At 38.0% G+C, this 17,305-nt stretch overlaps 1 protein-coding gene across 1 annotated transcript in view; it reads right to left on the bottom strand.

Moving 5' to 3' along the window:
- LOC106137737 (nephrin-like) overlaps positions 1–17,305 on the bottom strand; it is a 191,857-nt gene that overhangs the window by 78,101 nt on the left and 96,451 nt on the right. The window contains exons 2-3 of the mRNA XM_060954627.1: positions 16,805–17,013; positions 4,717–4,830 (exon numbers count right to left, since the gene is read on the bottom strand). Coding sequence (XP_060810610.1) covers positions 4,717–4,830; positions 16,805–17,013 — 323 coding nt within the window. The remainder of the gene's footprint in view (positions 1–4,716; positions 4,831–16,804; positions 17,014–17,305) is intronic.

Genomic DNA, 17,305 nt, shown 5'->3' with positions numbered 1-17,305 from the left:
TTATGGATACTTAGGCTACCTGTGAACCGCTTGTAACCTACAGTAGGTTGATGTTATTTTTTATGAGGATTATTTTGTTTGTTACGTTTGTTACTGCTGTGTAAATTTATTTTAGCAAATTTTAGTTCTGCTTATTTGCTTTTTCGTCGTCTCCAAACACCATCAAAACACTCATACATTCTTAAACAAAGTAGGTACACTAATACAGTATCATATAAAATACCTAGCCTATCGTGAAATAGAGTATAAAATGACTTAGCAGACGATTATACAAAACTATACAATATCTCCCCAGCATAAGGTTCTTTGTCCAGTACAAAGTAGCACAATTTGTTTATTCCCCAGGCTACATAAACAGAGTTGAATCGAAACCATCAGTTCCACCTGAACAAGGAACAAAATTGTCCGAGTGAGAGCGGCGACTCGTTAAACAAATATAAAACTAAATGTAGTCGGAGCGGCGACATAGACCTATTGCAAATAGACACGTCAAATAAGCTAACGGTAGAAAAATTTGATGGCCTGAAAATAACTGCACATTCAAAGGGTTTTGCGCACCTAAAATGTCATTTTTCTTCCTGCTGACTTTTGTCCCGGTTGCATCCTCAGTACTTTGGAGAGGAGCCCAGGGTATGCCTTTGACCATGGATCCAGGATTGGGTGAGTCAAATTTTAAAATGAAGCGACCTTTGCAGGCCAACCTAACCCGTATTGGATCAATTAGGGTAACACATCCAGTTGCCTTAATATGCAGGTTTCCTCACGTTCTTTTCCCTTACTATTAAAGCATCGGTTAGTTTTCAAACTAATGTACATAACTTCGAAAATAGTCAGTGGTACATAGCCGGGATGGAATTCGAACCTGTGCCTTTTTACGCGATACGCATTTTAATCTTACTGATTCGACCACAGACGCTCAATGTCACACCTAAAATGTATTTATTTATTGTTTCTTAATACACTCGCAAAAAATTTGATAGGGACAACAGCCTTAAAATCTGGTAAAAATTATATCATCAGCTGTGCTCCTTGAGCTTACTCAAGGAAAGTATTTCAGTGACTGTATTACCTACAGTACGAACACCAAGTTAGATGCAACAAAACACCTGTTTTGTTGCATCTAACTTGTTCAAAATAGTATCTTTGTCTAACATGCTCGTTAGATGATAATCACAACGATTAGGAACAATGCAAATGATCATCACAACGATTAGGAACAATGCAAATGATCAACGGTGCCGTCATTTCAACAAGCAAGCCGTAACATTTAACTTTCCTGGCATGTCTTAATTATTCTATTGACTATTGCCCAATTTTTACAAAATATCTACATTTAGTGAAATATTCAGTCTAAGATTTTCAAGTTAAATTTTACAGTATAGTCACTACCTCGCAGATCCGATAGTCCTCGATGAGCCACGTCGTCTGTACGTAAATAGATTCTCCGAGGGCATCCTTTATCCTTTGTCTGTTTGTTTGTTCGTGCGCTTTTGTCCGTCCTCGCCAGGGCCGGACCTCGGCCCGCTCCGCTCGGATTGAATTAGTTCAGGTCTGAAGTGCGCGGCCGGCGATCTAATTCCGGATGTCAATGGATTTAATTTGGATTTGTGTTGACACAAACAAGAACGCGACGGTTTGCGTTATTACTGCTATTACAAGTTTGTATTGGGGTTTCGATGATTCGCTTGTGAGATGAAGAGAGTAGGTAGTAGTTTTCTTTTGTCAGAACAAAAGGTTTCACCATAATATTTCGTACTAACGACGTTAAAATATTTGTCGTTGTATTTTACAAACTTTTCGTATGAACCATTTTCAACAATAAAAGCGGAATACAATAAGAACTGGATGAGCATTCAAATGTAGGACTGCTATAGAAATTAACGTTACAAATATGAACAGTAGTATATTGCACGCCGACCGGCCTCACAGACAGAAAACCTTTTATTTGTCCGTATCACTATCCGCACCCCGACTCACTCCAACCGTTGTTCTGCCTCCGATATCATTATATGCAGTGCACATCAAAAGGCCCATAACCTCACACTGGGAAATCTACAAAAACAATTTGTGAATTTAATTTCGAAAGATTCTAGTAATGCCCCATCCAACTAAAGGTGATTTGAGTCTTGTGGCTATTTGCTCTGTCAATCTCTGATTAGATAATATGTAAGACGGGATATGTACGTACATGTTAGGAGAAGAATATAAATACAAAAATAAGTAAATAAAATCTTTTACGTCAGAGGGATTAATGACTGAGTTATCATAACAGCTTCACTGCGTTCAAATAGAGTTAAAGTAACTAGGTGAATGTAATATTTGCGGTGATCAAACAAAAGACAGCCGTCCGAAAATCATTTAGTTAAAACACGAGTCCAATCGCAACGGATTTCATCCGATTATAGCATACCCTCCGACGAAATTTGAATTGACGGAGGCTGGCGAATTTGCATAATCGAGAAATTGATTGGAGCGTATTTCCTGATAGCGGCCGAAAAATCAATTGTTGTTCAGGCAGATGTTTTTCTGATGAGGTGGGCTTCCTCCCGGCGCGGGGAGCCGGCGCCCTCCAGCCTGTTGATCCTATTTCTTTTTAAGTTGGAAGGAATAAATGAGTTGAGACGATTTTTAAGGGAACGCATACAAGTAGATTGAGCATTGCATTAATATTATAATTGCGATATGTTTTCTTGTCCGCCTGTCTGCTACGCATTGTCAGATAAACTGCTCGAACGAATTAAATTAAATTTTGTGTTAATAAAGGTCTAACATAGGTTTCTTATTTTACAGTGATTCTAACGGAAATATCAAAAAGAATTTTTTTTAAATTCTAGTAAAAGAAAACTGTTAATCATTAAAAACGCGGGGCTCTGTACAAAAGGTTCTGTCAGTTTATTACAGCAACAAAGGCAATCAATACATACAAGCAGCCAGAGATAATTCTCTGACAATGAAACAAAAAGACAGCTGCAGGCGGGGGCCGAACAATCACGACGTTCTCTCAAATCAAGTTGCTATTTCGTCTCATGTTTATTCTACAAATACCTAAATCCAATACAAAGAAAACGAAGTTATCAAAGAGAAAGTGGGCAAAACAGTGAGCGACGGAATACGACTTTAGATTTAGGATCATTGTTGGTGTCGCGATGGGTCGCAGGTGATATTTATAATACTGCCTCTTAAATTATGCGTAGAATAATAATGATTCTTTTTTAAAATCAAATTCGGTGAACTCCAATGTGACACACAACACTCCGTGAACAAGCCTAATCGTGGTGTTTTATCGTGAGAATACCACAAGGCATTTTGCCCATCTGCTGTTTATTTTTCTACGTGCAATAAAGTATAACTAAATAAATAATTAGGGTAAAATTTATAGGAATATTTTTTCTGTAACACTGTTATTTTACAAAGTGCGGCGGATCCTGCCCCGACCTGCCCCGTGATTGTGGCTTTAGAGTCACGACAGCGCGCCGCCCGGAACTATTTTGTCACTGCATAATTGATATCGACTCTAAAGTGGCGAGGTGACACTTTGAGCGGGGGTCGGTGACGTCATTATGTCACCGCACCCGTGTTCTGATCGACGTGCAACGACGATGGATTGGGAGATCATGTATGCGTATTGAATGGCAATAAAAAAATGAATAAATAAATAGGCTCTTGTAAGAAAATCTAAATTTGCCAGTAGCACAAGTTCTGCGCTTTATTCCATTGCTCAATTATATAATTCAGAAACTTTTGCGGTATTTGATGTGACTTTTAAGCTTTTTGGATTTATTTCCTATATTTTTCATAACACCTTAATCTCCTGGCTTTAATAATTTAGTCAAACATTAAATATAATGACACAATAAAAATCCCTTTTTAAGGTATCAACCTTATAACAATTCCAAAAGATCTCGTTATGCTAGCACCGTCACCAAGTTACATATCAAAAGAAAAACTCTGGAAATGAAACGACAAGGAGTAATTATCTATGTATAGTTGTATACATTTACTATCCTAATAATAAACATTTCCAACCATTATATTAAACACTGACCCTACAGTCAGAAACTCATTAACAAGATAGTAATATCGCAGCCCGGCGCATACTTGTCCGTGTCAACACAAATCCAAATTAAATCCATTGACATCCGGAATTAGATCGCCGTCCGCGCACTTCAGACCTGAACTAATTCAATCCGAGCGGAGCGGGCCGAGGTCCGGCCCTGGCGAGGACGGACAAAAGCGCACGAACAAACAAACAGACAAAGGATAAAGGACGCCGTAGAGAATGCCATCGGAGAATTTATTTACGTGTAGACCACGCCGTTTGTTGAAGAGCTGTTTATTTTGCACAGTGTTTGGTATATGTACGTAATAAACAATGTTTTTTTCTTGCATTGGAGTTAAATTTTTTTTTGTTTTAATTCTAATGCAAATTCTTAGATAACTTGTGTTTAATGGCACACTTATAGACAACAACGTCATTCACTTTGGTTATCACTTTGTCAGTTCAATAAGCATCAATCTACATGGATTTTTACTAGATGCTGAATTCTCAGATATGCTAAGGGTTTTGTGCTGAAATTTGTTCATATATTAATTTGTACATGATTATAATTCCAGCAATTATATAATAACCGAATGTAGCCTCATGTATTTCGCCAAGAAAATTTTGGATAAAACCAAACATTTGGCTAAAAACAATGTTTCTTTCTGCATACGTACCTCCGAGAACCCTGCAAGTGAGCAGCACGTCCTGGCCCTCCTCGTGGGGCCCCAGCGTGGTGGTGTTGATGACGCGCCCCCACCGGTCCACCACCACCGGCTTCTCTGGGGGAACTGTGGGCAAGCAAAAAGTTATTTAATATATGTGAGCGGGCTGGAAGAAGTAAGAAGTGGAGTTACAACAAACCGATGTACTGGAAAAATAAGATATTTTGCATCCCAAATCGCGCAATCTATGTGGTCATTTGTAAACTTGTAATTGTGAATGCATTTATAAAATTAATCCGAAAAGATAGATTGATTATACGCAACATTTACATGATGGCGGATCTAGCGGAATATTGTAACATCAATCCGATTTATAGGTAACATTGTAAATAATCCATCCTATTCAAAAGCGTTTATCTTAGATGCATGATACGCTGACGATTTACCATTAAAATTGCCAATTTTAATATTATTATTATTTCATTTATACATATAATAAGATAATTTCATAATCCGACATTCAGTGCATGCTTATCATTTACTCCTGCCACTCCAAACAAGCCGTAAGACCAAATCAATCGCATTCCGTCATATTGTTTGGTTTGCTCTGTCCCCGAGGCCGGCATGTAATTACTCTTTGTACAGGACCAACATGACCATTAATTGGATTGCACTCTTTCAGGGGACAGGAGCCGTGTGTACACAGACAAACATTCGGTCGGCTCCGGCACCTTTTAAAGCTCCGACTAAAAAGATTTGCAGTCGTACAACTTATGGTTCAATTTGCATGTTTGTGGGGATCAAATGTTGATGAAGTTTTGGCTGTTTTGTCCACTTAGTAGTAAAGAGGTAACTAGTTGGCCCTAGATCGTGGCATATTTTGGTTAGAAAAACAAAATTCTAATGCTCGTCCAGACTTTTGTCTAAATATTTAAGCGATGATAAGCATAGTCTAGGAACTTGGGAGTAGCCTTACATTAAGATACATACTTAGGGATTTCTGAGCCGGGACAATCATCAGAATAATGATACACATAACACCGACCTTAACAACTTTGAGAAAGCTTTTCACGGCATGTAAGCTTTCGAGTAAACTGCGAATTTTGAAGCCATATCTATTATTTATACAATAGAAATATACAATAACGAATAAAAAGGCTTTCAAAGTAGCAGGTACTACTTTCCCAGTCTACTTTCCCTTTGCTATCAGCGTGACAGCGATACTGCGCGATCACCCTCAATCGAGTTTTAAACTTTAATCACTTGGAGAGGCCGTCAGCGCCGGGCTCCGGGCGCGAGATCTGATTACCCTGTTGTCTTTATATTAGCTGCTTGCTCGATTTCTGATGCAAATCCTGTTACTTTCCATTACTTGCCGCAGCTTCAGATAATTATAATAAACAGTTCAAATTTAATCAATTTAACTTTCAGTTTTGATATAAGTAAGTGATTATTATTCCAATCACTGCGAATTAAAATTAGGCAACTTGTATTATCTTAGGAAATAGTTTACTATAAACATCATAATAGTCAAAGGCATAAAGGGCAAACGAGGAATGAATTAAACAGGAATTATAATGATGATCTGAATACGCAAATCTGGGGCCAAACTTTCACGCCATTTTTTATTATAGCAGAAATACCTACACAAAAAAAATATTTTTTTCCACTATAAGGCGAAAATTTTACCACACACGTGTTGCAATTCTTCAAAATTGGCAACACTGTTAGGCGCAGCAGATCGCTCAACCAGTATTAGAGGCTAAAGTTAGATTGGACGAGGCTGTGTCGAATGTAAAACCCAATTGGGCTTTGATGCTTTAAACGGAGCCGACCGAAATAGGCCGGCTGCGGTGGCACTGCGCAGGCACGCGTCGAAGAACTACCGCCTTTATGCATAAAGCTATAGAACTCAAGTTTATATCCAGGGTGGATGCTAATCGAACGGAGCTGTTAGCAATCACCTGCGCTGTATGGCCCTGATTAATTGCTTCGGTCCCGGGCTCTTTCCGATCGCGTTTACTGCATTCTGTAATATGTTTCCGCTATTAATTATACAGGAAAATTGTTTCGGAACGGTCGTTAATGGAGTAAGATTGTGCACTTCTTAATTGAAACTATTTAAAGAATTTAATGCATTTAGTTACCTGAATGGGTGTTATCACGATTATTTTCTTTATTCATAACTTAAGTCTATATATTTTCATAACAAAAAAAAGAAGTTAACTAATTTACTGATAATATCAACAAACAAGATTTTTCAATATTCATGCTGTAGACGTACATACAAAATAATCACACGTCTTTCCCAGAGGTATTTCAAAGACTATATAGAACTATATTAGACTTTATAAGACTATATAAGAGGTATTTCAAAGACTATATAAGACTATATAGTCTTTGAAATACCTCTGGGAAAGACGCGTGATTATTTTGTATGTACATAACTTTCCTGAGCACAACTTACTTTATTTAAAAATTGATTTATAAATAAACAAGACTCTAGAACCCCGTGACTGCACAATATTAAATCAAACAAATAAAAACATTTGAGAATGACACACCACTGCAACTAGTCGCATCCGCCGCTTGTAAATGCCGCGTACGGACAGACAGACATAAATCACGTGCACATATCTTTATGATTAATACCGCGGTACCAGTGACCCGCTGTCTTCGCCCCGACGTACATATTTTAGTGGCGAGTAGTTTGTTCAAACGTACTACGTTATTATGACAAGAAGGTAATATATCTTCGGAAACCATAAAAAGTAAGTGGCGTTTGTGAAACAACAAATAAACAGTGTTGCAAAAATTTTATGTTACAGTAGAATAAGGCAACAATAAAGTAAATTACCTTTTAAAAACCTGTCAGATATTTAAATTAACATACATAAATACATATAATTACGTCAATATCCCTTGCGGGGTAGACAGAGCCAACAGTCTTGAAAAGACTGATAGGCCACGCTCAGCTGTTTGGCTTTGTGATGGAATTGAGATCAAATAGTGACAGGTTGCTAGCACATCGCCTAAAAGAAGAATCCCAAGTATATAAGCCTACCCCTTATTCGCCTTTTACGACATCCACGGGAGAGAGATGGAGTGGTCCTATTCTTTTTTCTATTAATGCCGGGAACCACACGGCACTAATTAACATAATTTTGCTTCGCAAAACCTATGATCTGTGACACTAGCAACATGACAATCAAACCTTGCTTGAACTCATTCAGTTGTCTGGACCCTGAACTTTTTTTGACAAATTTTCTCTAAATATTACTCTGGAACATCGGGTAGCTCTTAAACTACGTATTATACGTAACTTGGGAACGTATGATTTGAACCGTGATGCCTTGCTAGTCCCTCTAGTCCACCAACTCTTCCATGTACACAAGTAAAGAAATTGCGTTACATTTATGGCGCTATAAATATAAATAAAGGTGGAAAGAACAGGGTGTATTGTTCAGCTGCTATTATGAAATAACATTAGGCAAACATTTGGCGGATGATCGAGTGTTTAATATTACTTTCTCAGACATGTGCTCCGCGCGCCGCCGGGAATTGAGTCGGGCAAATAACAACGGGTTCTACTGTTTTCAGGGTTATAACGGCTTGGTGTAGTTATTTGTTTGCACTGCGGAGGCCTTGTTCGGATCCTAGAGTTAAAGGGTTTTCAGATTTGTTATTTTTGGTCAATGAAAATGTTTGAAATGTCTTCTTGCGAGTCGATTTTGTTCATGGTGCTGGTAATAAAAATGTTGTGTTATACAAGGAAAATGGGGAGATGTAAGGTAATGAGTAATTGTTAATTTAGAATTCACGCACCAAGTCTCTTTTTTCCGATACTTATTATCTCTCTTTAACCTTGGAAATTATCAAGGCGAGAGTGAATACAGCCAATTTCAGCAAGATATTGCATTCATTATCATTGGACATATTAGTATAAATTTTAGTTAAATTCACTAAATTTCAGCTTTAGAAGCCTATCCCTTAGTCGTCTTTTACGACATCCACGAGAAAGATAAAGAGTGTTTTTATTCTAAAACGCTGGAAACCACGCGGCACTAAAATTTCATAAAGAAGATGATAATAATACATTCAGTCAGAAAAGTATCGGGAATGGATTATTTATTTATGGTTCCAAATTCAAATTTTTGTTTTTTTTGTTGTTGTTAGATTGGCACAACTGTTTTCCATTTTGGCGCGGAGTTTGAGTTGCATCTGTTGTTTACATTAAATACAGTGCTATTTTTAGTTATATCATATCTAGTGTGTATTGCTAATTTCATAATGGATAAAAACATCGAACAAAGAGTTTGTCTTAAATTTTGCATTGCCAATGGAATATCGTGTTCGGAGTCACTGAAAATGTTACAGAAGGCTTACGGTGAATCGACTTTATCAAAAACTCGTGCTTATGAGTGGTACAAAGCGTTCAAAAGCGGTCGAGATGTGATGGAAGATTTGCCTCGCTCTCTCGGTAGGCCATCAACGTCTGCAACTGAAGTTAACATCGCAAAAGTGAAGGAAATAGTGACTGAAAATCCTCATTCAACTTTGAGAGAGATAGCCACCGAACTTTCTGTATCTCACGAGTCGATCCGTACCATTTTAACTAATAATTTGGGTATGAAACATGTTGCCGCTCGGCTAGTCCCAAAAGACCTGAATTTTTTTCAAAAACTCAATCGCATGAGAGTCGCTGAGGACATGCTAGAACGAGTCAATTCCGACCCAACATTCATGAAACGCATTGTTACTGGTGACGAGACGTGGGTTTACGAGTTTGACATGCAAACTAGTCAACAAGCTTCGGAGTGGCGCCTTCCAACTGAACCGAAACCGAAAAAACCACGCCAAAGTCGTTCAAAAGTCAAAGTCATGTTGACTGTTTTCTTTGACTATCGCGGTGTTGTGCACTCGGAATACTTGCCGGAAGGTCAAACGGTAAATAAGGAATATTATTTGAGTGTTATGCGGCGTTTAAGAGAGCAAATCCGACGAAAAAGGCCAGATTTGTGGAAAGAAAATTCTTGGATTTTGCACCATGATAATGCACCTTCGCACAAGGCCATCATTGTGAACGAATTTTTAACCAAACACTCAACAAATACCATCGAGCAACCACCATATTCACCAGATATGGCTCCAGCCGACTTTTTTCTTTTTCCTAAACTCAAATTACCACTTCGTGGCACCCGTTTTCAATCGGTAGAAGACATAAAAGAGAATTCGCGGCGAGAACTGACCTCAATTCCGGAAACAGCGTTTAAAAAATGTTTTGATGATTGGATTATTCGTTGGCGTAAGTGTATCGTTTCTAAAGGAGCATATTTTGAAGGTGATAAAATAAATTTGGATGAATAACAAACAGTTTGTGTATTATTGATCTTTTCCTGCTACTTTCTTGACAGAGTAGTATTCCACAAGATTATCTTCGGGCATCAGCTAATAAACGGTCATACATATCTACAGCATGTTTGCACAGGCACGTTGTACACGCAAATCCGGTTTGAGAACACAAACGGCGATCTAACAAGATTTGTCCCGGAGTAATCCGATCTCGGAGGGAGCCGCCCCGTCCCGGGACGCGCGCGCAAGTCGTTAGCCGCCGCTACTTACTGCCTTCTCACTGCTTAGTTAAAGACAGCATCGAGGATTACGTAACACAGGCGAGCTTGTTTGAAAATTGATGAATGGATGAAGAGAAATGATATAAATGACCCCAGAACAGATAGTATCAAGAATTTGCCTATGACAGTTTGAAAAATATACTTACGCACTTACGTTGAGGGAAAACATTGTGAGGAAATCGCACATTCAGATAACCATGATCGATCCAATATGGGTTAGGCTTCCCCGCTAAGGTTGCGGAGGTCAGATGGGAGTAGCTTCGTGTAAAAACCTGACTCACCTAATCTAGGATCCAAGGTCAAAGACATACCCCGATTGTCTCTAGAGTGGTAAGGATGCGATCGGGACTAAAGCCAGGAGGAAGAGAGGGGGTAAATAGAAATCTCATTTAAAATTTAAAGGATTTAAACAAGAAGAATCATGCTAGTACTCAACCATATAGGTCGGTTTAAGTGGGACCCAGGTGGCGCATATTCAAAAAACTTTGAACTATGTATATTTAAACTTTAAAAAAAAATTGTATGGCCTAATAGAGTATTATTATAAATTTGATTGATACATTCCACAGTTATCTATACTAATATTAGAAAGCTGAAGAGTTTGTTTGTTTGAACGCACTAATCTTAGGAACTACTGGTTCGAATTAAAAATTCTTTTCGTGTTGAATAGACCAATTATCGAGGAAGGCTTTAGGCTATATAACCTCACGCTGCAACTATTAGGAGCGAAGAAATAATGGAGAATGTGAAAAAAGTCGGGGAAAATTATTCATCCTCGAGGGTTTCAATGATGCCCAAAATAATTATTTCACGCGGCGAAGTTGCGGTAACAGCTAGTATATAAATAACTGTCGTTAAATTATTCACAGCTATCTAGTCGTACAAATGACGCCAGTAATGCTGTCCCAATTAAACTTCATCACATTCTGCCTCACGGTTGTAGGCAATGTCGCGTCATTGTGAACTATCGTACGTACGGAGATATAACCTTGAGGGAAATTATATATTACTCGCAAACCTTGATCAATGTTAAGCAGCCACATACAAATCATAAATAGTTGTCCTATACTACTTGAAAGTCTGTCTACATAAGGATCGCTTAATTATTTTTGTATTGTAATCTCCACTGCTTTGCTCCGAGTAACCAATTAACAAACACATTTCACGTTTTTATTTTTTACGATGTGAACAAAATAACAAGTAAAATATGATAAAATTGAGATTCACAGTTAGGTTACAGTGACATTACTCGTTCTTCGAAAATTCCTGTGATTCGTGACTTTCGTGTTAGTCTTAGATTCATTAGCTCTCATACGATTTCTGGTTTGTCTTCTGTACATTAGATATTCTGTAGCGCCACATTGCGCTAGGCGGCACACACCTCGCCGCGCGGCTCACTCGGAAGTGATTAGTTCAGCCCGCTTTATGAGATTTCCATATTTGCGCAGCGCTGACTGACTATAAATGAATCATTTCGGGGAATAACTGCCTTTATGAGTTCCAAGCACTATTTAGATTTTATATTAATTCTTGGAAATTTTCGGTGCTGCAAGTATCTTATATAGTAGAAATTGAAACTGACGGTAGGAGTGAGTCAAATACGTGATGCAGCTGGGAGTTCATTAAATAAGTCGCTTTCAATGGTTTTGTTTGTGCGTTTTATTGAAAATCCTGAAGGACGACCAAAACTTAAGAAACATTTAGCTACTTGGAGTACAGCGAAGCAAGTAAGCAGTCAAGAGCTTAAGGCTGATCTAGATGGCTTGAGAAACAGACACAGACCTAAACAGGGCAACATCTATGAAAATGAAAAAAAAATTACATATCTCCTTATTATCCTGCTCCGTTTAATATTTATCACAATTTTGCCTATGAAAAAGAGATTCAGTAATCTTTGTTTAGAAAATAAAGGTTATAAAAGGGCCGTTATTTTCGCCCATGACAGTACTGTGGCATTCTCACTTGGGCACAATTAATATAGGAGTTAATCCAGCGAGGCGTGGTGTTAAACGATTAGCATTTATTTGGCATTTGTTTGAAGGGCAGAGAGTTCGTTCATTGGGTTCGCTCGCCTTCCTGCGTACCGATTGTTTTCCAATGACTCTTTGTAGGTGTACATCGAAGAGGATTACAAAAGCGTATCTCGAATTTTGCCTACTAACCCGAGTAACATTTCTTGGTAGCATGTATTAATGAGTAAATAATAAAAACTACATTTAACAAACATTTGAACAAAAATTGAATTTTTAACAAAAAATGTTTGAATTGATTTATTTCAGATATTTGTAGAAGCAATTTTCAAAGATTGCTTTTACAGAAATCGTCATTATGGTAAGCTTTTGAACATATATCGAATGATGTTTTGTTTGAGCGCGGTGTTTGATTCTATCCAAGAAAACAGGAACGATTTTGAAATCTTGTTTTATGTGAGGCGACAACAGCCAATCAGCGGGGAAGGAGCGCAGGTGTTGCATTGTGGAATTTTAGTACCTTTTATATCTACGTTTAACTACAGAAATGTGTTTTGGGTGTGGCAGAAGAGGCATAGAAGCAGGATCAGGAAACGTAGAAAATGGAAGTGTTAATTGTAGATGAAGCATAAGAACGAAGGGCTCTTGGCAAGTGGAAGGATCAAATCTCTGCCTTCGCCTTCAGAAAAGTGCATTAACATATGTATAATGTGACTTAAAATAACCGGTTAAATGTAACCTTTGTCAAGTGTAACTAACTTGCGTGGTTAAAAATTAAATTTGTGGTAAAAATTGATTTGATAAATTTCATAAGCTGTCGTTATTTACAGGTTATAGCCACGGTGGGCGCCGCAGCGGAGTCGGTGACGCGGAATGCCCTAATTAATCCAGCCATCGATTTCCTGGCTTACCTGGAGGTAACCCAACCAGTGAACAGGCATGGATGATTGCACAAACAAGATATTATGCTGTTTGTAGGAAATATTTATTTATCGGAAAGGTGGAGTGGGAAGACCTAGACGAACGTATCTTGATCAAATTAAGGACGTCTTAGTAAAGGGTCAGGTCAAAAGTACCCGAAACCGCCGAGCTTGCATGAAGAGAGTTATGAGTGTGGATGAAGCGAAGGAAGTATGCAGAGATCGTGGCAAGTGGAAAGAGGTAGTCTCTGCCTACCCCTCCGGGAAAGAGGCGTGATTTTATGAATGTATGTATGTATTGTCGGAAATATTTACGGACTTACCAATACTCGTTTTAAAGAAAACTCTAGCTTATGATTTTATGATAAGTATTGCAAGTAACCGGACCAACGAATCAAATTACTGCATAAACAAGATACAAATTGTAGGAGGTATATATAGACTTAAAGAAGTTAACTGATCTCGTACAAAGGATTTTCGAGATTTGACTATGATCAATGCAAGTTTACATGTTAACGACAGACAGAGAGACAGAAAATATTTGATGTTAAAATAAATAATATAAATTATATAGTGTGTAATCTAAAATAACCCTTTAACTAAAAGGGCAACCATTTCAAAAACATTTTAAGGAGAAATAAACTAAAACATTCCAATACACAATTGTGTCTCCAACATCAAATGAAACTAAGCTTAAAACATTTTATAACACAAGTGTCAATATCTCTATGAAAATTAATTCACAGATATCAATAGTCAACATAACGGCAGATATTGACCACTGGAACTAGTATTCGTGCTACATAATAACATTCCGGCTGTCGAGCCGTGCAGCACAGTTCGATCTGCGTAGTTTATAGTTTCTGCGAACTGAAAGTTTGTAACGAATAGTGCTTTGTTATCTACGTGGGCTGGATACGAGAACTATATTTCTGCATTTTCATGATCGGACTATTTAAAAAATTGGGTGGTACAGTCAGTGTTTGTATTTGAAAAAGTTCTACGATTTAATTTGACCTCCGTGAATCTAACACTGACTTAGGCGCATCATCACGTCTATATCCCTTGTGGGGAATCCGAACCAACAGACTTAAACAGTCTTACATACATACATGGAAAGATTCGGCTGCGTTAATTAAACACAACCTACAAAACGCAACAGATTTTTCGCAAATTCCATAGGATCTATAAGTAGTTTTTAACGGGATGAAAAGTACCCTGTGTCCTACATCAGCCAGGGTTTTATAGCACGCGCGATAAAAATGGCGTCGCGCGATCTATTCTACGACGGCAGGCTCGTCATTATACATCATTTCAAGAAGATTGGTTCAGTAGATAACGCGTGAAAAGACAACAAACAAATAAACTTACTTTCGTAAAAAATATTAGTTGGGATTAGATATAGCACAAAAAAATTGACCTAATTACATAAACCGTCTTATGCAGAACAACGCTTAATTTATTTAACGTGATGTAGGTACGAAAGGTATTAAATTTTTACTCGTTCAGCAAACACATTGGCGAAACGTTACACATGACGTCGAAATTATTAGCAAATATTTGAAGTAGATAATAAATTTAATATAACGGGCTCCATGAAGGCTTATTGAGATCCGTGTACACATGCCTTCCTGAATATTCCTGCCGGGTTCGCTCCCGATTTATGACAAAAGCCGGCATCAATCAAGCACCCTTATCAATTATCCAAATCTTGCTAGTTCGCGCTCATACGTATTCATAAAGTACACTCGTAGGTACCTAAGCAGTGTGGTGAGAATTTGCTTGTCATTATGCTCTGTTTAAACAAACTTAGTGACTTTGGGAAGGTAATTTGAGTCAGTAGAATCAGTGGAAATTACAGCTTGCCGTTTAAAATAAAAAAAAAACATTTGATATTGCTAAGTTTAAAAAAAATATGTAGTACTGGGTGCTTTTATACTTGCGCGATTTCTAGCAGCAGCCTCAAATTTGAGTCTCTAATATCCGGTTAGGCGCATATGTCCAATTCGCAAAATGTCCTATTGTCCAGTTCGAAATTGGTCTATTGCCTGGACCAATCGCGAATTGGACCAATTTCGAACTGGACCAATTGCGAACTGGACATTTTGCGAATTGTACGTAACGCGCCCAACCGCTAATATCATCTATGATCGGGGATGCTAAGGCATTCCCGAACCAAGATATATCTCAAAATTGCTATCTCATTCAAATAAACTTACACTAAGTAAAACACTAAACACTTGCTGCTAATTCCGTGTAAACAACCATTCTATCCGCCTTAATTGTTTGCTTTGGAGCGTCTCTGAATTTAGGTGATCGTATTGTTTCCTAGATATACGAGTGCACTCGCAGGCGGCAGCGCGTGAGGACGCGTTCTAACTCACCGATAGACTTATGGGCCATCGCTCTCTGTCCGTACAACCGTGCAACTACCCCCTTGGCAAAGTGTAAACACATTGGCACACAAAGAACAGGCATTAAAGGGAAATAAGTTTTTGATAAGGATATGCCTATAAACTTGAGATTCTTCTTTAAGGCGATGGGCTAACAACCTGTCTCTATTTGAATTTTAATGCCAGCATTAAATCTAATAGCTGAACGTGGTCTGTCAGTCTTTTCAAGACTGTTGGCTCAGTCTATCTTGCAAGAGATGACGACATTATATGTGTGTATGTATGATAAGAATATTTAAATATATACTATCGTGGTAAGTGGATTCCACATGTTATATGTATATTTAAGGCTGTTATAGTAGACAGGACAATACTGGCGTGTCGCAATTTGGGTACAAAAAAGACAGTACCTAAAACTTTGTAGAAATATAAATATGAATTCCATCCTTTTACAATTCCCGTCTTATTTGTAAGTACTCTATTTGTCATAATGTTTTTATAATATTTAAAAAAATCTAGTTACGCTACTCATGTCCTGATGTCGATTGCACTTAACTCAAATTTATATATCAATCAATATAAATCAATCTATTTATTTATTGATAACAGCGTCTCGTGAGTCCAGTTCGCCAAAGGCGCCCAGCTGTACAGCACGTGAATAAACGTACAATTACTTGCAGCCCGCGCCGCTTTGTGAAGCAACAGTTTTGGAAGTCTTCATTCGGTCGGAACAAAACCTTTGTGTTTCTGCTTTAAAGATTTGTTTGAAAAATCGTTTGCGGCTGCTACTTTTCTCTAAATCGCTTCTAAAGAATGATCTTATCTAGGGTTGAAAATATTTCAAAAAAAGCATGAAGGATTCAATTTCTACTTGAAACCACTAAAAATATCTCAGCTGACGCAACATAGACTTAATATTTTTTGCCCTTATTAGGGATGTATGAAACCTTACTTTGATGCATGATTTCAACTTGATTGACTACTTATACGTAGTTGTAAAAGTCGCCTCATAGTTGGCCAAATTTTGAGAAACTATTAAACATTTTTTGGGTCAAAATTTAGCGCGCACCTTTGAGTTGATATAAATATATTTTAAATTGATATTTATATATTTGATATAAATATATAAATATATTTTTTTAAATCTGCAAAAATGTAACTATAATAGAACTGTAATGTCTCACCAACAACAGTGAGGTTGTATCTGAAGCTAGTGGTCTGCGTGTTCCTGAAGTCCACGCGGCAGCGGTAGACGCCCTCGTCGCGCCGCTTGACGTCGCGCACCAGCAGCGCGGCCGGCGCGGGCGCCGTCGCGAAGTGCGCGCGCGGCCCGAACACCTCGGGCGCGGACCAGTGGCGCGCCTCCGACAGGTGCTTGCCGCGGACGTCGAAGCTGAAACAAAAAATTGTTTTAATTTAATTGTAATTGTAATTTTTATCGCGTTACACGATTGCGTACCAGTTTTGTTATAATACTGTATAATGAGTTATTACATAATATTAAGTTGGGAATAGTGCCGTATGGTTCTTGCACCCTAAGGGATAGGTTTATAAACTTGGGATTGAGTTGGCAACCTGTTCCTATCTATATAAATCTCAATTCTATCATTAAGCTGAACGTTTCAGTCTTTTGATGACTAGTGACTCTGTCTACCTCGCAGGGGATATAGACGTGATTATATGTA

The sequence above is a fragment of the Amyelois transitella genome, chromosome 2 (genome assembly GCF_032362555.1).
Source record: "Amyelois transitella isolate CPQ chromosome 2, ilAmyTran1.1, whole genome shotgun sequence".
Taxonomy (NCBI): domain Eukaryota; kingdom Metazoa; phylum Arthropoda; class Insecta; order Lepidoptera; family Pyralidae; genus Amyelois; species Amyelois transitella.
This window is presented reverse-complemented; position numbering and strand designations above follow the sequence as displayed.